The following is a 21,881-nucleotide window of genomic DNA, read 5'->3' as shown; positions in this document are numbered from 1 at the left end:
TAAACATAATACAGCACAGGTAAGAATAAAATACAGGGTGCAGGTTCAGAATAGTGAACATTTCAGATACAAGATATACAAAACAGTACATAAGGAAGTGAAGGTTAACTTCCACTGGGTATTTGGAATACGTTGTTTCATTTGTTCAGTGAAGAATTGATTTACTTCAAAACGATAGTTTTACAACACCGTCATCCTACCTCCTTCATCTAGCCTAATTGGGCTGACTGACCCATATATCGTTGTAATGGTCTCCCTTAACTCATTTCTGCACCATACCAGGAACTTTTTCTATTGTTTCAGATAACACGGAAATTGTTTAGTTGTCAACCTAAGGACACCCAACATAGCGATTCAAGGTATTGTCCATTGTCCAAATTTTCATAGAATGGTGCAACCAATATGCTTCTTTGCATAATATTGAGGAATAAAGTATTGCATTTTTAATTGTTTTGTGTAACAGGGACGCAATCTGCTTCAAAACTTTTCGTTCTGATGGAACATACACAACTTTCTTTAATCGCAACCAATCGGCTCAAATTTGAAACGAATAATTTTGAAGCTCTTTTGGTAGCATGAAATTCAGAGTACTTGGGTACAGAGTAAATGCGTACGCAAAGAGAATGCCATGAACATGTATGCCATAAAAGAACATTTGCATACAATGCAGGGGTGATGGGAGTGAGGTACAGGCTGTGTGATATGGTGGGGAGGGTGATGGGTAGGAATGGGAGAGGGTACAGGGGCAATCAGATCGGGGAGGGGATAAGAAACAGTAGTAGAAATGCCTGTGGATGGTGTGAGTATTCAAAATACAAGCCTTTGTATTTTGAAGTAGTGGCATAGCTAACCAGCAAGAGGCTGAGGGTGGTGAGAAAAACATAATGATCGGCGAAACTAATATCGTCTGCATACACAAACCAAACCCAACAAATCAATTAATAATCATTCTTATTGTCTTTGTAGCAGATGGATGCATAAGATATTCAACAACAAGTTTAATATTTGATTAATATTGCGGGTGTCCCTATTTGCTATAAAGACATTGCCAAAATTCCACTGTATTAAGGATATCTGGTACTCAATAAAAAAAAAGCTACAAATATTGATTCCGGAATGATGACAGAACAGAATAATGTGGTCTAAAATATTTTTTTCTCTTTGTTATATTGTAATAACATGTTCCATGCACAACTACTGTTGTTAACAACATGTCAAAAAAAATGCAATAATAATAGTAATAATAAACAAGGCCATTACATATCAAACACACACACTTTAGATTTATATAAATACCTGTAAATAAACTAAACTTTTCTTCCTGTACATGCTTCTAAATTGTATCCTTTTGTTTTTAAAGAGAAACTTCAAAAATAAGCAGCTTGGTTTTTAGATGCATTCTACACATTAATCCAAACTATATCTTTTTAAATACTAAGTACTTTACAAACTCTATTTGAACCGATATACTGAATAGGCATGCAAATGAAGTAATTATTGAAAGAAATATCTGCCATGGAATATAAATCTGGTCAACTGCAAAGATACATATACCAAGAATATATGAAAATTAAGGCATCGTTTAGCATTTTACACCAATTTTACAGAACAGGAGGTTGCCTTTAATTTAATACTATCCCAAAAGGTGCACTTCCCATTAGCTGCGCACATTTAAAAAAAAAAAAATCCTATTATCACAGATATGCTCAATCGTAAAAATATATATGTTACAGAAAGTGCCTTCTCGTGAACAGGAGAACACAGTTCCTAGATATGTATCCTACACAAACAAGGACACAATCTATGGACATATGCTAGCAGGAATGTGGATAATTGGGTAAGCAAACACTGTGGTTTCATACATATTCAAATGACATATCTGTCTTCATAACAAAATGATATAACATATTGGTGAATAGCCTACATTTTTTTCTGCTCTTGATGACAAATAAGAACAGCAGAGCAAATGTTAAAATTATGGAAATAAGTCGACTATTGTAAACCACTAAGTCATAATTATTTCTTCTAATTTCAGATGTCTGTTTTTAAGAGAATATTCAAATTTAACAACATTAAATGAAATCAACTCAAAATGCTCAGGCCGCTCTTAATATTCGATTCAAGCAAATGAATATCCATAGGCTTTTCACAATGTGGCCAATAAAAACCTAGTTATGGGTGAAGCTTGGTAAAAATGCTTTCTTCATGAAAATTACCCATCAGAAAGAGCACACATATTATTAAAGCTGCTTGATACATACTAAATGTTGCCAAAATGTTAAGGTTGGTGATTTTTTTGCATTCCCAATCTTTAATAAAGAGTTTTAACCGTCAAAAGGCACAACGAGTAATGGAACATGATTAACACATAGCAAGTAGAAGTTTATTAGGAATGGCTTTTATTTGGTAATAATTTCATTAGTATTACTGGAAGACATTTCACCTCTTGTTGGAATAAACTACCATTTAATAATCGAAAGGCAACATTCTGTATTGCACTGTGATGAAAATAAAACTAGGAATGAACTTAAATATCATTTACGATCTAAATAGTTTATCAATTGTCATACTTTTTTTAGTAATCTCTTAACTGTAAATTGAAAGTCCGATACTTGGCAGTAGAATTAATATGTTAGCTAATATTTGGCAAAACCACCTCACAAACATGGGGAAACACTAAATGTGTTCAAAACAGGCAAATTTTTGGCAAATTTTAGTCCAAAATGGGAACATTTTAGCAACTGATTTGAAGAACACCCTAGGACATAGATCATGGAAAATTTGCCAAATCAACATTCAATCTTAAAGACCATTTACTTTGAGCCCAAAATTTGTACCATGAAATTCCTAAGAGCTTCCAGACTTACAATTTTAAAATATTTGAATCCGCCTTATTGTTGATATAGAGTGGATAAAGGGTTAAAGGGAAACACCATCTCATTCAAGATACAGGTTCTGAGGAAAGCAGTAATTTCAAGAGCTGTTATCAGTCGATCCAATATCTTCATTTTGTCTTTCTGTGGTTAAGACTAAACAGATCAATAATCCAGTATAACAAATCCTCATCATATTGGAAGAAAGAATTTTTGGAGTGAAAGAATGAAGTGTAAACTATATATTAAGAAAAGTTTATTAATAACGAATAACAAACACATTTTTTAATGGTCATCTGAGACGACCATATATATATTCGAAACAACCGTAACAAGCTCTGGAGGTGGTTGTCCGGCTAACGAATAGTCGTTTGCATTGAGTTCTCATTGAATTGTAACTCGATACCCCCAAATAGGTAAAAGGATAAACTGGTGTTCCCCTCCATCACTTTGGAGTTACTGACATTAAGACAAAAATAACGGTAGGCCTAGGATCCACCTGCAAGAGAGTTTTACTAACTGGCCCAAAGCTACTGTTCTACTGGTCACAAGCTGAGATAACAGCCTTGCTGTTTTTCCAGTGTCCTTCATATGTTAACCTTCCTACTGTAATGTTAGGTTTGTACTACTCTTGTACAAACATATGAGAAATAAATTTGAAATTAAACTTGAAAATTGAAATCTATCCACCATGTCTATAAATCTCTCCTTCCATCTTCGTAGTATTTGTCATTCTTTGTCACTTTGCTACATTTTTCTGTTTTGTTTTATTGGACATCTTAATTTCCTTTACAGACAACCGAACAAGCAGGACCAGGTCGTCAGAGGGACAACCACCAAAGTCCTTTAAAATATTCTTCCTGAATGTACACACATTGTCGGTTTTTAATAGAAGATCTTTTTACTGAGCTATACATCATGCAGAGAAATGTAGATAATTTGGGAAGCGATAAGGTTGCATTGAACTTTGTACCATATTTTAGGTCAAAAGAAAGAAAAGTTTGAAAAGTAAAGGAAAAAATAGAGGACCACTAACATATCGCTAAACTGAGACGAAGTACTCCACAAGACTCTTGTGTACGTATTCCTCAGAGACAGAGACATGTTACCGAAAGAGTGCAAAGCCTAAGGTAAACATATCGCAGACACTCAATGTAGTCTTGTGATGAATGAATACAGACCATAGCCGACTTGTAGTAACGAGTACCACAGATTGAGTACCTAAATACAAGTAGGATTCCCTTTGGTATTGTTATGAGTACCAGTAGTACAAGGCAACCAGCATGAGTACCTAATACAAGTAGGATTCCCTGGTATGAGTACCAGTAGTACAAGGCTACAAGCATGAGTACCTAATACAAGTAGGATTCCCTTTGGTATTGTTATGAGTACCAGTAGTACAAGACAACCAGCATGAGTACCTAATACAAGTAGGACTCCCTTCGGTATGATTATGAGTACCAGTAGTACAAGGCTACCAGCATGAGTACCTAATACAAGTAGGATTCCCTGGTATGAGTACCAGTAGTACAAGACAACCAGCATGAGTACCTAATACAAGTAGGACTCCCTTTGGTATGGTTATGAGTACCAGTAGTACAAGGCTACAAGCATGAGTACCTAATTTTGTACTAGTACCTCCTATACTTCCATTCCAATATTCTCCAAATATGAGTACAACCCCACGATAGTGAATTTTGTGTACAGGTAATTATGCATCGAATACTAGTGTAATCTGGACCACAATCTGTTTTTCATATCAAAATATAAAACTTGTCTATATCAGGCTGTCACTTTTGTTTTATTTTTTTAATAAAGAAAGTGCCTGACAGGGAAAATGTGTTTTGTCACTTAGAACTTAAAAAAGTAAAAATTTCTTTCTGCAACGATTCGACTCAAATATTAAGAGAGTAACTGCTGCTGAAGATACTTACAAACAAGGAAACAAAAATTATGTCGCTTATGTCGCTGTTGGCCAACTCAAGATCTGCAACATTCAAACAGATTGTTTCAAAAGTTCTTAGATAATTTCAGCCTTTTGAAAATACATTTGGAATGACTTTGAATGACGGCTGTCCTCCACTGTCCAACTATGTTACTGAAACCCAGACATTTAACAATCGTGTGGTGTTGTCTGTCTTTTAGCAGACGTGGAAATTATCTCTGATATTAATTTGCGCTGAAAATACTTAAGACAATGACTTGCAGTAGTAATGTGTGCTGAAAAAAATAGTCGAGTAATCAGAAAAGTTGTTTCCATTAAGGCAAGTCTTGTTAAAATACATAAAGTCACTAACAGTTCACATTGATTAAATTAAGGCACCACATGGTCATTACATATACGAAAAACAAAATTCATTGCGATATTAATTTAACGTTAAAATCTTGCACTACTTTAGACACAACACTGCCTTTAATACTCTGCATAGTTCAAAATGTCATACACAATAGGAAGCTCATATTGATATATTAACCTCATCTTAATTATGCTTAATGTTGACCCAAGGGGGTCCTAGGCCATTAGGATAACTGACTTACAAATTTTTGCATCTTCATAGAGCCTCTGTTTGTCGGGCAGCTACTTTTAACGGACATATGATTTTTCGATGATATCGTACAGAGCACAAACACAATGGATCTGATTCAACCACTTTTAAATTGCAAAAGTGCAAATAATGCTTTCACTGGTGAAATATTGTTTGTTTTGCTATAATATGTTGTTAATTTTGTTTACTAACGCACAACAAATTTACTGCTAGATCTGATCAATATAGAGACATACGAAAGTGGTCAAGCCCAGATACGGTTAGGTCAAGTAGCATATCTGAACCCCGCCGATAAGGTCATGCAAGATGGGTCCCAGATGACCTCCTGAAGAACTCACACGAATATTGGTCACTTTCACTCGACTGGTTTGGTCAAGTCCATACTCCTTTGCATCATCAGTTTTGACTTCTGTTAAATAAAACAACATATACAAATATACATTACAGCATCTCCACTTTACACTGTTGATTTCCTTCGCACTGACTTTCAGGGGATCTTATCATAAAAATGTAAACATTCCAGATGTGTTTTCTGAACTTGAGAGGCCCGAGCGTTTGTGATTCTCACACTCGAATCGCTTATGTCATTGTATGATCAATGAAAAGATGAGTCTATTCCTTACGTCATTACAGGGGGAAAACAATCAGTTCAGTTTAAAGCCACAGCTACAAACCTGAATAAAACTCATTTCAATTGTAAGGATCATCCAAATTATTATCATCAGAATTTTGATAGCTTCCCAACAATGTTACTTAGACTACCTGCCATCATAATAGACTGGTATGTTTTGAATTTATTCATCAGTCCTGCCACCACGTCGGATTATGACTTGTTTTTACTTCATTATTTATCGATGGAAAAGTGCAAAGAGCATAATTACATAAGTATAAATGAATAATACAAAACTGAATGGGAAATTTTTAAGTTCTAAACCTACATACAATTATAAGATGGAAATGAGGAAAGAGCTTTATGGTAAGCATGGGTTTTCGAACCAGCGACCCTCTGGTTTACAAGCCCAGTGCTCTACCAACTGAGCTACCCAGCCCTGAGCTGGTGGCAATCCCTATACAGCCATTTCTTTGCGGGGGGGGGGGGCACCAGTCAAAAGCCACAGTACCTTCCATACTGTGTAACATTGTATTTATCATCAGACCACCTGCCACATCATGTTGGAGGGTTGTTTTACTGTTGCTCACACGATCACATGCTGCATGATATACATGTTATGCTTGAATATTTCTGAACCATTCATAATGGAATAAGGGGTTAATCAACTGTCTAGCGTGTGTTACTCACAGGATTAATGCACGATCGGGGGATAATGCAAGCGATGCACGAGGGCGGAGCCCGAGTGCATCCAGCGATAGCATTAACACCCGGAGTGCATTAATCATGTGAGTAACGCACGCTAGACCGTTGATTAACCCCGTTCATTCATACACTACCATTTGTGTGGGGGAAAATTCATAAAACAAAACATTTTTGGTTACATATAACCAAAGATTTATTAAAGTGATGCCCCGTAATTTTACCGTGCGTTACTCACAGGATTAACCACGGTCAGCTGACCTGAATGGACCAATAGGATTTAGGAATCTTTACTAAGTATGAATGAATATTGTTTTACTATTACTCACCAGACCACCTGCCTTCATGGATAATTCATAATAGACTATTGTTTTACTATTACTCACCAGACCACCTGCCTTCATGGATAATTCATAATATAATATTGTTTTACTATTACTCACCAGACCACCTGCCTTCATGGATAATTCATAATAGACTATTGTTTTACTATTACTCACCAGACCACCTGCCTTCATGGATAATTCATAATATAATTTTGTTTTACTATTACTCACCAGACCACCTGCCTTCATGGATAATTCATAATGGAATGTTGTTTTACTATTTCTCACTAGACCACCTGCCTTTATGGATAATTCATAATATAATATTGTTTTACTATTACTCACCAGACCACCTGCCTTCATGGATGACTTTCGTATCGATGCTCTCTTCCCTTCTAATCTTTGTTCAATCATCTTCTCATCTCTTTGTAGTCTGAAGATAAACAGAAAATCATAAAATAAATGCTAGTTTTCAGATTCCTAAAAAGGCTTTTACATTCTGCGATATCAACAAAGTATCACCTAAACACAGATTAGAACACATAGGGAGGGGGGTCTCTGGCAGAATGGGTAGGAAATCATTAACCAATGACGATCAAGTACTTATATCCTGGCTTATTCACTCACTGGCTGGTAATAACTTCTTACAGCCCTGATCTTGGATGTGGATCTGAAACAAAGATGGTGTCTCTCATCATGGCTTGCATCTGCTTAACTTGTCTTTACAAGCTTTACAGATAGAGTTTACTCAGAGTCAAATGATTTTTTTTTAAATGAACAACGATGCCGTCTCTTGTAGCAATTCCATACATAAACTTGCAAGTCTTACATCGATCTTCAGTTTTTAGAGTTCTATTAAGTCTTGCTGAATTGACTAAACCTTCCACTTGAAAGTACTGTCTTTGTTTCTAAAACATCTTTTTGTGCTTCATTATTAGCAGTATTTTATATTGTTTATTGTTTGTTTGAGAGAGCGAATTTTAGACAAATAACATTTAATACTAAAAATCCTTTAAAATGCATAACTAAGAACATTGTCATGTATCATTTCAAATAATGGAGATAAACTCAACAATTTTCAAAATTACCAATATGTGTTTTGGATGTGGGTCATACTAACATGAGAAAGTATCTGCGGATGTCATTTTTGTATTTAACTGAATAGATCCAATCATTTCATATAGTTCAAAAAACCAAGGAGGTATCTTTATCTTTATCAATCTTATGCAATCTTACTTTATCTAACACTATGCCAGTAAGTCAAAACAATTCCCATAAATCTGTGGCCAACTGCCAACAGATATAATTAATCATGTAATCCTAAAGTAGCTCTCAAAAAGAATAAAGATAAACATAACCCTTAAATTGTCTGGCTCAACTCAGTTACTGCCTACTGATCCAAATCTGTACATTCTTTCTCAAAACTAACAACACGTAGATATAATATCCAGCATTATGCCATATGGCTGTACAGTATATTGTTATGCTCTTACAAAAGACATAACAGATGGCATTGTTGACCAAACACCCCCTAGACATATTCAATTTGCATTACAAAAGAAGCTGGTACACTTCTGGCGTATATAAGCAGAAAAGCTTCGCCACCCATGAAGAGATCATGTATACCAAATACAACAACATTCTGTTTGTCACATAAGTATTATGTTAAAATAAAATAAAACTGTTAGGAAACTGCTTATCCACTAGAGAGCCTGTGTAAGAGAATTTGTAAAAGTAAGTTGGCCTGACATTTCCATCCTAGCAGGATCTTCTTCAAAGGCCAAATGACAAGTAACAGTAACAGAAGGGACAAAAACACGCACAGAATACAGACAGGTTAATGAGCATGGTGAACGCAAAGAGATCATCGGTGCAGCAATGCAGCTTGTCATTTAGCCTTTGAAAAAGATCCTGCTAGGATCAAACGTCAGGCCAACTAACTTTTACACATCAATATTATGTTATCTATTTTATGAACATTCCTCTAGGCTTTACTCTTAATCAATTTGAAGCTGTCTGGGATTTCAACTTTAATTTTCTGTTTTCTTGTTTTTCCTTCTATTTTTTTTTTCTTTCTTCAAATTACCACTCTTTACAAGGTAAAAAAAAAAAGGTCAAGTCACCAGACATCACATAAACATTTCGACTAAATTGAAATGAAAGTATAGATTTTTCAAGCCAGCCATATAGAATTTAAGATATCTTATTTTATAGAGGATTCCGTTGGTTTTTACCTCATTTTTGCTGCTCTCCTCAGTTCTTTCTTCCACAAATCTTTGAAATCTTCACAGAAAGGCATCCACAGAGAGAAGAAGGCGTTGAGAGTGACTTCCTTCTCACTAGACTTGGGCTTGACGTGGAAGTACTTTACCATCTCTTGAAACCTAGACCAGGAAATTGAACAAATTCAGGCATGCTGGCATGAAATCTACCGCAAATATTCTACTAATTCCATAAGGGGTGAGATATATATATATCACAATTCTGCAACTCTATGTAAACCCTGACCTCACCTAGAGGATGTGTATCACACCAGTAAAGGCATCTGCAAAACACTTACCAATGTATTAAAGGTCTTAATGTGCTTGAAACTGTTTCATCCCCAAACTTATACACAAGCAGTACTTTTGTTAGGTGACCTACACCCCATAGCTTTTTAACCTTTTCCCATCCACAGATCTTCAGAAAGCCATGATAAAATGAAATGTTTATGAAACTTCAACCATTGAGTATGACCACCATACGACCTCAACCGGACCATACCTATGATAGATGTCCGGAAAATTTTAGTTTTCATGCTTTCGCCTGAGATTACACTCTCCATCTTGACAGCATATATGAGCCAGTAAAATGTTGATGGATACCTTTTGGCTTTTATAGACCCAAATTTTTCTGCGGACCCCCTGTGGAACCCATTCGCCCTTGCCCCTCACTGACCCCTTAAAGACCTTCACAGAACGTCAATTTGTCTGAAGACTCCAGGTTTGGAAGATGGATCTGCACCATAATTAATTTCACAACCATACAAGTCCTTTTCTGTATGTCCATACAACCTTATGAGCCCTTTCTATATGTCCATACAACCATAAGAGTCCTTTCTGTATGTGCATACAACCATATGAGCCCTTGCTATATGTCCATACAATCATATGAGCCCTTGCTATATGTCCATACACCATATGAGCCATTTGAGTATGTCCATACAACCATATGAGTCCTTGCTATATGTCCATACAACCATATGAGCCCTTTCTGTATGTACATACAACCATAGGAGCCCTTTCTGTATGTCCACACAACCATATGAGCCCTTTCTGTATGTACATACAACCTAATGAGCCCTTTGAGTATGTCCATACAACCATATGAGTCATTTTTATGTGTCCATACACCATATGAGCCATTTGAGTATGTCCATACAACCATATGAGCCCTTGCTATATGTCCATACAACCATATGAGCCCTTGCTATATGTCCATACAACCATATGAGCCCTTTCTGTATGTCAATACATCCATATGAGCCCTTTATGTTTGTACATACAACCAATATGAGCCCTTTCTATATGTCCATACAACCTAATGAGCCCTTTGAGTATATCCATACAATCTAGTGAGCCCTTTTTGTATATCCATACAACCATATGAGCCCTTTCTGTATGTCCATACAAATCCTCACTTCTGTAAGGTCACAGAATGGACAACCATACATACAAGTCCTACTATTTATAATGTGATCAACACTATCAACCATACAAACACATCAAAGCCCTACCTCTCTCTGGTATCTTCTAATTTCTTTTCAACATTGACAGCATTCTCCCTGGCTTTATCTAAAAATTTCTCCATCTCTCCTTGAAACGGCTCCAGGTATTCCTCGGAAGATTCTTCAACGACCTGTTTGACTTTAAGTTCACAACCTGGAGGAAGAAAATATTAAAAATCCTTCACATCTTGTAAAATGTAAGAAAACTTTTATTTTTAGGTTTTTAAGAATTGACAAACAATTGAGCTTTTGGACACTCTCACCAACAGGGCTCAATATCAATGGAAACAAAAACAGATTTAAAAAATTACAGAAGTTGCTTTACAAATTATCTTTGACAGAACAAAATCATTTTTGGCTAGAATGTAACTTTCATAGTAGAATTCAGGTTAAAGAGACATGGTCTCTATCAAATGAGATAAGGTACCCTGACGTCATTGTTTCATTTTTTTCATATTTAATTTATATAATTTCTGCACTAAGGTATCTAGACAGAAGTTGTAATGTCTTCCATTTTAACTTAAAAAAGAAGCACATTCATTTTCATTTCAAAACCTTGTTTTTAAACCTGAAAAACCCTGACAAGGGTCTTGCATATTGTAGGTCACAAATTGAATCTCAGACGAAAAAATAGATTGCCCCTTTTTCTTGTTAATATTTATTCTTATTATTTATTTATTTTGTGATGTTTGCTTATACATCTAGATTCAAACCATACTTTCCCAATCTACAATAACACATTACTTCAAATTGCAAAATGTCTTCACAAAAACGAAAAATAAGTGCATCTTGTTCATTGGGTTTCTCCATGTATTGGAAATGTAATCTTAAAGTCATGCAACCGACTCAACAGATATGTGGTCTGCTGAGAAAGAATAACAGAACACAAAAACCCCCCCAAAAAATAAAAAAAATATATATATATTATATAAATAATAACATATTAACTTGCCTCTATACATTTTTTTACTTTCCCCTCCTCCCTCCCCTCCTCCCTCCATTCCTCCCTCCCCTCCCTCCCCTCCCTCCTTCCTGCTCCCCCAGTTTAATCGTTTTTATAACATTTTTTTTTATTCTACCAACATGACCTGCCACTTCAACGAAAATAATGTTCAAATACAATCTAAAACGTTTCAAGAATACTATTGACACATGAATAGCTTTATAGCAACATTGCCATGCCCAAGGTATTTGTTTGCAGCTGGTTAAAGTACATGTAAGCCAAATAAAATTGTCAGAAATAGCGTGTGTTGGGATTAGGTGCCGTAGAAAATAACTGTGGGTGAAAAAATGCAATGCACTGTAAACACAGTATATGATTACCCTACTACAACTATATGTTAGGTTTGAGTCTTGCTAGTTCAAAAGTGACTTTTGTTGTGTTAATGAGTTCTCACATTCGTAATCCTACAACTACCTATTACGATAGGGTTTTGCTACTTCAAAAATGATTTTGGTTGTACTAACAAGTTCACAGTAATCCTATAAAGTCTATTGCCAGGTTCTTCCACATTTGCAATAAAAAATATATCTATCTAACTAATATATATATAGATTAAAAAGGTTACAACTAACAGCACAAAAATAAACAGTACAAATCTATGGAGGCATAAACCTCCATGAGAATGTATTTTTAATTGTTAATATTTGGAATAATAATATTGACAAAAGTAGCCCGGAAAATAAATAACAATGAAAAAGGTTATTTTCCAACCCCATTATGCACCCCCAAAACTCTTCTGTCACCCTCTCCCCCTCTTTCTTAAAACTTCATGTTTGTGTCTTGGTGCATGAAAAAAAAAAATACCTTTGATATCCCTTTTGAGTTTCTTGATGGCTTTATCAATATCTTCAAATTTGAGATGGCAAGCTTGGTCTATCTTCCTTGTGTCTGGAAGAGGAAAATGGGACTTCTCTGCATCCAGATTCTAATAAAAAAATATAAAAAAAATAGCAAAAAGAAGTTCATGATAGTATTTACCTTTGGGTAAATATAAATGTAACAATAACAAAAGTAACAATTTGGGTATTTACTGGAAAGACAAATTTAACTTACTTTGAGTTTTCTAATGTCCATTAATTCCTACAAAACTGTCTGCATTCCATTATTTAAATATACCTTTAACATTACTCAATCCACTTGTTGTTCAGGCAAGTTACTAGTATACTGTCCCACTGTAGTTAAACATAGGACTTTGATGACAACAATAACTTTCAACCAGGATTTTAAATGCAAATCAGGCTACGTAAGAAATCCAAAGGAGAAAGAATAACAAAGGGGTGGGAGGAGGAAGGGGGGGGGCAACCCTTTTTAATTACGGTCGCCATGGTCGCATTGGCGACCACAATTCTCGGCTGGCGATGAGAATTTCTGGAAAAATTAATGCTAGTCGCCAGACCTATAATACTGTGGCGATCAGTTTTTGCAACTGAAAATTTCACCATGATGAATTTAAATTGTCACGAAACTGTTCAAAATTTTAAAATGACAAGTAAGAGTAGCAATATTATGTGATAAAATGAAAAGAGATTTAATCTGTCTTACAATCTTTAAAAAGTTTAACTTACAAAACTGTCGATATTATGAAACAAACTACGTTCGGCAAAGCCCCGTTTCAAGACTGCCTAACAATGAACAGCCTATACGTACATCAGTTTACAACTGCAGTGTTTAACCCTGGTATAGGCAGGCTACATGTGCAGCAAATTTTACCAGGTACCTTGTCAAGCAAGTTGCAACCCCCTGTTTAACACCTGTTTGTTATTATTTTTGGCACGTTTCCAAAAAACTTTTCATGGAGTAAACTATTTTGGCTCCGCTCTAGAATTAATTAGGTCAGTCAGTAAAGGATCGGTAAAGTTATGCGAAATATTATCTTAGACGTTTAAGAAAAGTAGGTAAATATCCCCGTAACATGAAGGTAAGTAAAACACACCTCAAGCCAACCGACTCCTCAGCATGAACAAAACATTCTTTTCCCCATGATACACGAGGCACAGTCTATACCATACAGACATAGCACGATATCATGGCCCCGATAGCTATGGTATGGTCATATTTATAAAAGTAAACCTTGCAATTCCATATTTTAGGCCACTTGGCATGATTAACTAAATGCTAAATATTGTTTCCATGTCCTTGTAGAGAACGTCAACTTCGCAAAATACAATTTATAGTTGTGTTTTTGTTGTTACGTGAGATCTGTAACCGACGAAGTGGTTAGGCTATTTACTATACACTTAACTGTGGTAGGATAATAATTTTTCCTTTTTTGGTGGAAATTCTAGAAATACTTTCTTTTTCCCCCGCTTAACACCAGATGTGGTCTTATGGTTAATTCATAAATGGGTGTACTAGAGCCTTGTTTACATGACATTTGTTGCATTTAGCACGATATGCCAGTTTCGCGTGAATTTTTCGAAAGTATTTTGCTCGATCTTTCGTAAAATTTGAAAGGTGTACCAACTTACTTTTCGTACACAATTGGTAATTTCTCTACTGATTTTCAGAGTTTTGTTCTCTATACAGTGAATGTTGTAAAGGACGGGTTTTAACGAAGTTCAAAAGTCAGTAAATGAAGTTGATAAACTTGATTTCTTTTCAACTTTCTTAACCATGGAATGCTTGAATAACATTTACACATAAAACGGAGAAAGGATAATTGCATTTTTTTCCCACATTTATATCAAATTTCTTTCACAAGAAGTTATCGTCATTTGTTCAATCCTCAAAAAATATCGTCTTGAAAAAAAATTATCGCGATAATAATAATTTTCGATACATCGCCCAACCCTATTATCCTATACGTCTTTATACGATTCTGTGAGTGTACACATGTACAATCTAGTGCTACTCGATGTTGAGCCTAGGCCTAGTGTTTTTTGTACTAATATTTAGCATATCAAAGTGGCGATCACATTTTCATTCTGGGCGACCAGAATTTGGGAAAAATTTAGATCTAGTCGCCACAGGATTTTCCTCCTGGCGACCTCATTCACTGGGGAATTAAAAAGGGTTGGGGGGGGGGGGTTGTATAAGCAAAGAAAGAAAGATAATCCAATCAAAGAAGGAACCAAAAATAATAAAAGCACATTCCTAGCTGTTATTAGTAAGAAAACACCTCAGGTTTTTTGAAAGAATTTATATTTTAATATTTCTATCCCTCATATTGCTTTTTGCAGCATATGTTCCACAGTGAGTGAGATGGTTGTTGATATCATTAGAAGAACCAGCATAAAGAAATAATCGTGGTATGGTTACAGACTGCAATGATACCCCTCAATACAAAGCAGCATTTTGCGTCCTTTTCTATGGTTTTCTCAACCTCATTGATTCCACGATGCTATAACGACATACATACATAGCTTATCTATTCAAATCTTACTTCAAATGGTGGCATAAAAGTCGAAAAATTTACAACTTTCAACTTTGTTTTTCTCGAAGATATTTTCCGTTGGGATCCAAATAAACCTCGCCCATAATATGAATATTTAAAAGCTACAAATGCTATTGGCCAATACATGATACAACACCATGCTTGATTTTTGTAGATTGTCTATGGCAGTTGTACCAGGGAGCTGTTACAGTCCAGCTCGCTGGTTGTACCAAGTTACTAACTCGACGTTTTGAAACTATTTTTAGCAACGACTCATAACTAAACCTGCATCTCTGATTGGTTGAATTCAAACTAGTGGGTTGAGGGAACTGTATGCGATTAATATTAAATGTGTAATTTGTCGGAGGACACTTTTCTCATTATCTGCAAATTTCCTTTATTACTCACCGATTAACGCTTTTGGCACGGAAAAAACTTGGCTAATATCTTAGTTTGTTGTTTTGTGATTGATACATGTAAAAAAATTGATGGACTTGTCAAAAAAGTGGAAAACGGTGACAAAACGCAAAATGCTGCTTTAAGCAATAATGTCACACATTCATGAGAAACATGTTTGAGAATGAATAAGACACAACGGTGTGTTAAAAACGTGTAATGCATTCCATTTAATATAAAACAAGCACAAATCGTATGGCTATCTTAAACAGCCTAAATTATACCTTTCAGTTTTGATATATTACCTTCTCAACAATCACAACACTACATCTTCTCCCCAGGAATTACCCCCTTTTGCAAGAATGCACAATTTTCAATTCTTTCAAACAATTCTTACCTCCTCAATCTGTCTGATGTATGTAAAGATGACAAACTGCAGAAGACTAACGCTGTTATCCTATGGAAGATAAAACAGTATAAAATCATTTATTTATGACTTTTCCTTCTTTCTTCAAAATGGGACCTCCTCTATGTTACAACAATAACTTTGTAAGGACGCTGTATCCCAAATTAATATTATCATAGATATTTCTCAAGATCTCATGATTTTGACTCAGAAATGAATAAAACCATAAAGCTATACCCTTAGAAAAATGTTCAACTTGATGCACAGAAACAAGGCAAGAGTGAAGGAAACAAATAGCAAGAGAAGAAAAACTGTTAATTAACGGCTCATATTACTGCAAAAAAAGTGTTTGGTGTTTCATTCCATACACTTATATAACATGAAATAACTTTATATGCCTATGGTGCATGTCACTGCTGCCATGCCACATACCCCTTCCTGCACCTCATTTCTTACCCCTGGAATATTTTTTTTCTTTTTACTTCCTTTGGGGTTGTGGTAAGACAGATTTATTAAAGTCACATCATTGTCCACCATTACCAAAGTTAAACTAGATGAATATGCAATAACCTATTCCGCTGTGAAACAGTAAACTTACAAACATGACCTGTTCTGTATCTACGTACCTTCAGCAACATGTAAAAAACCCAGGAGATTCCCAAAGCTTAACAGTCTGTAAATCACTCTGGGTCAACCGTGGGAATTAAACTGCTATACAAAACGGGAGGTAAATCTTGCAAAAAACTCCAGTCTAACTGCCAAGCAGCAATCACGTTTATGACTTGTTTCTTTTTTCATTTATAATATTCATCTTGATAACTTCAGAGAGTAACTACTTACTGCACTTTTGACATCTTTGAGTTTTGCAAGAATCTCTAAACCGAAGCCATCTGCTTGACCTCTTGTTCTGTTCCCTTCAGTTGACCGATCGGAATAATGAGAAAACGACAAACCATGAAGAATTTACATAAACCAGAGGAAAATGGGTTGTACTAAACTATTTACATCCCTAGCATGCTTGAAAACAAAATATTAAGATGGGGGAATACTTCATATATGTGAAAACATATGGACTTCTTGATTTGGTTATCAAATGATAGAAACATTTTGTTTTCTTTTGAGAGGGGAGGGTTGAGGGGATTGTGAAATGTGTTTTATTTTAAACATAACGTGAAACGATAGCCTTCTTAAAAAAAAATATTGCCAATCGGAATCATACTCCTTAGATGGAATGGGAAATAAAGTGAGTAAGGGATTATCTTAAGAGAGAAAAGTTTTTCATGACGAGAATTAGTCCATTAACCATAGGTTGCATTTTTCAACTCTTGTGACCTCAACTTACTGAAACTTAATCTCTCCTGCAAACAGAATGGTAAGTTTAGAAGAGTTGATTTGTTCACACCCTGCCATGTCTGCCTTGATCTGATAGTGATTTAGCTACTAGCTGTTTGAATAGTTGCATAATAGACGAACAGGCAGCTCAACTAAGGTGCGACAAGATGGGACTGATCACTCAGCTAACCAACTGGAAAAAACCTGCTATTCAGTACAAACGGCAGGTTTTTGGATACAACCTACTGTATAGCTATTGGAGACTTTCGCGGCATGTAGTGCATTGGGTGTGAGGCACAGTCCGTGTCACTTCAAAAATTGGTGCTGTCACCCTAGCAACGGTGTCTTTAAAGAATTTGGTGTCATTTCATTACCAAAGTTATATAACCATAGCTCTGCTGTTCATATCTCACAGACTCACACAAGTAAACTGCTTCACTGTTCACAAACAATTCCTCTCTACTCAATTACTGTAATTAGCTGATAATTAAACTGAATCACTTAATGAAAAATGATTGGATTTTTAACCCTCAATATTAGTATCATATGCAAATTAAAGCTATGGCATGGTCCACATGCTGTCAATAGGTAGTAGGCCGAGGTTAACTTTTCATATTTGTCATACACTGTCACACGTTTCTTAGATGCGTTACACATCTGTATCTTGTACGTAACTCTATAAAATTGCAAGAAGCCATATTTTGGCTTTACTCAAGACGATATATTTCCAACACAGCCAGCTGGATTAAGTCATTATTGGTTCGCAAAGCACCTGGCAGTTATGAGCTGGTGTAACAGCCCCATTTGAGGAGATTAATGGAAGAGATTATCTGTCACTTTACCTCCGTTCATGTAGTTGCCGAATGCAAGGACTATGGAGAAAATTTTCTTCAGTCCTTCGCCATTGTGTAGAATCTGCAGGAAAGAAAAGAGCATGGAGAAAAACCGAGAAAATGTTATATAATATTCTAATGGAAAACAATATGGCTAGATGGGGGTGGGGGGGGGGCTAGTGGCCAATCTGAACAATATATTCCACTCCCCCATCCTTTGCTATCGTAATTCATGATTAGAGAATGTTAGTAATGTTTATCCAATCTAATTACTCTACCAAATGTTCTGGTTTTAATAAGAATGATATAAACAAGAGAAGATTGTGACACTAAATAAAATAAACTTGTCATAAACTGTAAACAATTTGGGGCCGTAAAAGCCTTATCTTTATATATTTTAGTTTATGTTACTTCTGACAGAATGATCTAATGTCATGCCTATAATAGACTAGACATGCCAGCCACCTTTTTAAAATTGATGTATTTCTGCTCTTGCAAGGTGAACTTCTCAAGAGAAACCAAAACATTTTACAAAGATGCAGCCTGTTTTTGATGGGGAACCTGTGTGTCTGATGACAGGGGTGGGTGGGTGGTTGGCATCAATTATGGTGCCGAGAGATATGGGACAAAGAAAAATGTAATTTTCAGTAACATGACAGCTTCTTATTATTAAAGCTGCACACAGTCAAATTTTTGGTGATAAAACCATGTGGATGCATGTTTAAGTTGGGTATGGGTAAAGATGAGTCAGGGCTTCCACATACCAGAGAAATGATTGAAACGAATTGTTCATGACAAACAATGTGAAAATATTGAAGAGAAAACAAATTCCACACTGCTAGTTGAAACCCCCATGTCAATATCTTGCCCCTAACTTGAGATATGGTTGATTGAATGTAACCTATTGTCACTGGCTTAAACCTTCAACTGTACTCCAGGAAGCTGAAGTAAGGTAGGAGGTCTGTGATAATCATCTGGGCAGATTCCTCTTCCATAATTGTCTTGTTTATTTATCCTTGAACCTGATACATTAGGAAGATTTGCTTAACTTAACTTTTACTGTAGTTATAGGCGCAACTTCCTGGTTGACCCCTGTTAAAGAGCCGACCGTATATAGGCCATGGACTGTATGTTGTTCATGTGTGCAGATTGCAGCGGTCTCGTGTAAGGATGCCTATCAGAATTCTCGGACGGCCAGCTAAGTACCTAATCCATGTATCCTTTTTGTGAAATTTTCAAAGGTATGAAAAGCAGGTTCTACTACACCAGCCTGGAAAGCTTTACTCCACATCGGTATGGGTTTTTTTTTCTCAGGCTCTCTACAAATTGCCTCCCCTTTGGTACCACCTAATTTGCATAAAATTCTGCCTGACAAAGTCCACAAATGCCTCGCACTATATCTCTATACGCTTTGCATACCAGTGCATTCCTTTAGGTTACTGTTACTGGTCAGTAGACAGAACAATACATGAATACCATAACACCTGCAGGCCATGGCCTTAAACAATACATACATAGGTAAAACGAGTCACTGTGTGAGACTACTAACTTCCATAATGTCCTGCAGGCCATGGCCTTAAACAATACATACATAGGTAAAACGAGTCACTGTGTGACACTACTAACTTCCATAATGTCCTGCAGGCCATGGCCTTAAACAATACATTTATAGTTAAAACGAGTCACTGTGTGACACTACTAACTTCCATAATGTCCTGCAGGCCATGGCCTTAAACAATACATACATAGGTAAAACGAGTCACTGTGTGACACTACTAACTTCCATAATGTCCTGCAGGCCATGGCCTTAAACAATACATACATAGGTAAAACGAGTCACTGTGTGACACTACTAACTTCCCTAATGTCCGGCAGGCCATGGCCTTAAACAATACATACATAGGTAAAACGAGTCACTGTGTGACACTACTAACTTCCATAATGTCCTGCAGGCCATGGCCTTAAACAATACATACATACGTAAAACGAGTCACTGTGTGACACTACTAACTTCCATAATGTCCTGCAGGCCATGGCCTTAAACAATACATACATACATAGGTAAAACGAGTCACTGTGTGACACTACTAACTTCCATAATGTCCTGCAGGCCATGGCCTTAAACAATACATACATAGGTAAAACAAGTCACTGTGTGACACTACTAACTTCCATAATGTCCTGCAGGCCATGGCCTTAAACAATACATACATATATAGGTAAAACGAGTCACTGTGTGACACTACTAACTTCCATAATGTCCTGCAGGCCATGGCCTTAAACAATACATACATAGGTAAAACGAGTCACTGATTGACACTACTAACTTCCATATTGTCCTGCAGGCCATGGCCTTAAACAAAACATACATAGGTAAAACAAGTCACTGTGTGACACTACTAACTTCCATAATGTCCTGCAGGCCATGGCCTTAAACAAAACATACATAGGTAAAACAAGTCACTGTGTGACAATACTGTAGTACTAACTTCCATAATGTCCTGCAGGATGTTGATTCTACACGTTATCTCCGACATCTGCTCTTCATTAGTTGACTGGTAGGTGATGCAGAAGACTCGGTTCGCAAATTCAGGAATCTGCGATACCTCGTGAAGGAATCTACCGAGAAGAAAACAGATCACACAAAATGTCATAACACTGCCAAAGTACAATCAAGGTTGAACGTGGAAGCCACTCTTTCTTTTTTTATAGACACATGAAATCGATATTTGTGTATGTACAAATAAACATCCAACACACTGAAAACGACAAAGAAATGGAATGGCTACCTTTTTAAACACATCCATCTGTATTCCCAGATTTAAAGCATCCAATTAACCCATTGCCCCTGATGTTTAGGAAAACTTATAAATCAAAATAAAGTTTTGAACCAAATTGAATGCAGCTTGTGCGAGACATATGTGCACATTCTTTTCATCTTCCACCGACTTTAAAAAGTAAGAAGGACAAAACAGATGACTGTGATGTCTCACAGAGAGGTTTACAGGATTCACAAACAATGTTTACCTATCTCTGTAATAGTCTGCATTCTCAAAGATACTTTTACACTTTTCTCACCAAATTCAAAATAATTGACACTCTCAACAAAAGCAGCAAAAACAGCTAATATCCTTCCAACTTTTCAAAACATCTCAGGTTTTCTTACAAAGAAACAACCACTTAAGATGTGCCTGATCTGTGTAACAAATGCTGACATGTTTGGTTTTCATTGGTGAGGATTTTACCAATTCTTTGGATTTTACCCCCAAAAAATGTAAAACATTTCAATATTAATGGGACCATCAAATGAAATGCAAAGGAAGCATCATTTGATAAGACAAAAATTCAGAGACCAAGTTGGAAATTGTGGACACATGGACACAAAAATTTGAAATAAACTGTGACAAAATATCTAACCATGTCTTTACATTTTGTTTTAACTACCTTTGCCACTTTGGAGTATCTACAGTAACAATAGTTTGTACCATCATACAGTTTCTTTGAAATCGTATATAAGAAATGCCTCTTACTGTTCTGGTTTATCTAAATCTGCAGCCCCCTCTTTCTGAAGGTGGTTCTTTATTTTAGCAAGTTCTTCTTTTTGAGGTCTCTGGAAGGGGGAAAAAAGAGATAGGATTTTTTTTTTAAATTTATTACAGTAAATGATGTTGAAAAAGAGCATCAATCATACAGGGATACCATTTCATGAAATTAA

The 21,881-nt window shown here is 36.0% G+C and overlaps 1 protein-coding gene and 1 long non-coding RNA gene across 6 annotated transcripts in view; one reads left to right on the top strand and one right to left on the bottom strand.

Annotated features, from left to right (window-relative positions):
- The first annotated feature begins 261 nt into the window (after nt 1-261).
- LOC139970879 (uncharacterized) lies at nt 262-5,352 on the top strand. The gene is made up of 2 exons (XR_011794242.1): nt 262-4,234; nt 4,374-5,352. It is a non-coding gene; the product is annotated as an uncharacterized lncRNA (long non-coding RNA).
- The window catches only part of LOC139970878 (formin-2-like), a 54,701-nt gene continuing 37,652 nt past the window's right edge, over nt 4,833-21,881 (bottom strand). For 4 of the 5 annotated variants that reach the window (XM_071976933.1, XM_071976937.1, XM_071976934.1 and 1 more), the window contains 10 exons: nt 21,697-21,776; nt 20,656-20,785; nt 18,176-18,248; nt 16,842-16,915; nt 15,993-16,052; nt 12,631-12,751; nt 10,833-10,977; nt 9,292-9,441; nt 7,403-7,490; nt 4,833-5,828 (listed from right to left, as the gene is read on the bottom strand). In XM_071976933.1, the coding sequence (XP_071833034.1) occupies nt 5,775-5,828; nt 7,403-7,490; nt 9,292-9,441; nt 10,833-10,977; nt 12,631-12,751; nt 15,993-16,052; nt 16,842-16,915; nt 18,176-18,248; nt 20,656-20,785; nt 21,697-21,776 (975 nt within the window). In that variant the 3' untranslated portion in view covers nt 4,833-5,774. The remainder of the gene's footprint in view (nt 5,829-7,402; nt 7,491-9,291; nt 9,442-10,832; nt 10,978-12,630; nt 12,752-15,992; nt 16,053-16,841; nt 16,916-18,175; nt 18,249-20,655; nt 20,786-21,696; nt 21,777-21,881) is intronic. The other variant, XM_071976938.1, reaches the window with a different exon arrangement.

The sequence above is a fragment of the Apostichopus japonicus genome, chromosome 8, assembly GCF_037975245.1.
Source record: "Apostichopus japonicus isolate 1M-3 chromosome 8, ASM3797524v1, whole genome shotgun sequence".
Taxonomy (NCBI): domain Eukaryota; kingdom Metazoa; phylum Echinodermata; class Holothuroidea; order Aspidochirotida; family Stichopodidae; genus Apostichopus; species Apostichopus japonicus.
The sequence above is the reverse complement of the archived record's forward strand: the minus strand, read 5'-3'. Positions and strand labels throughout refer to the sequence as shown.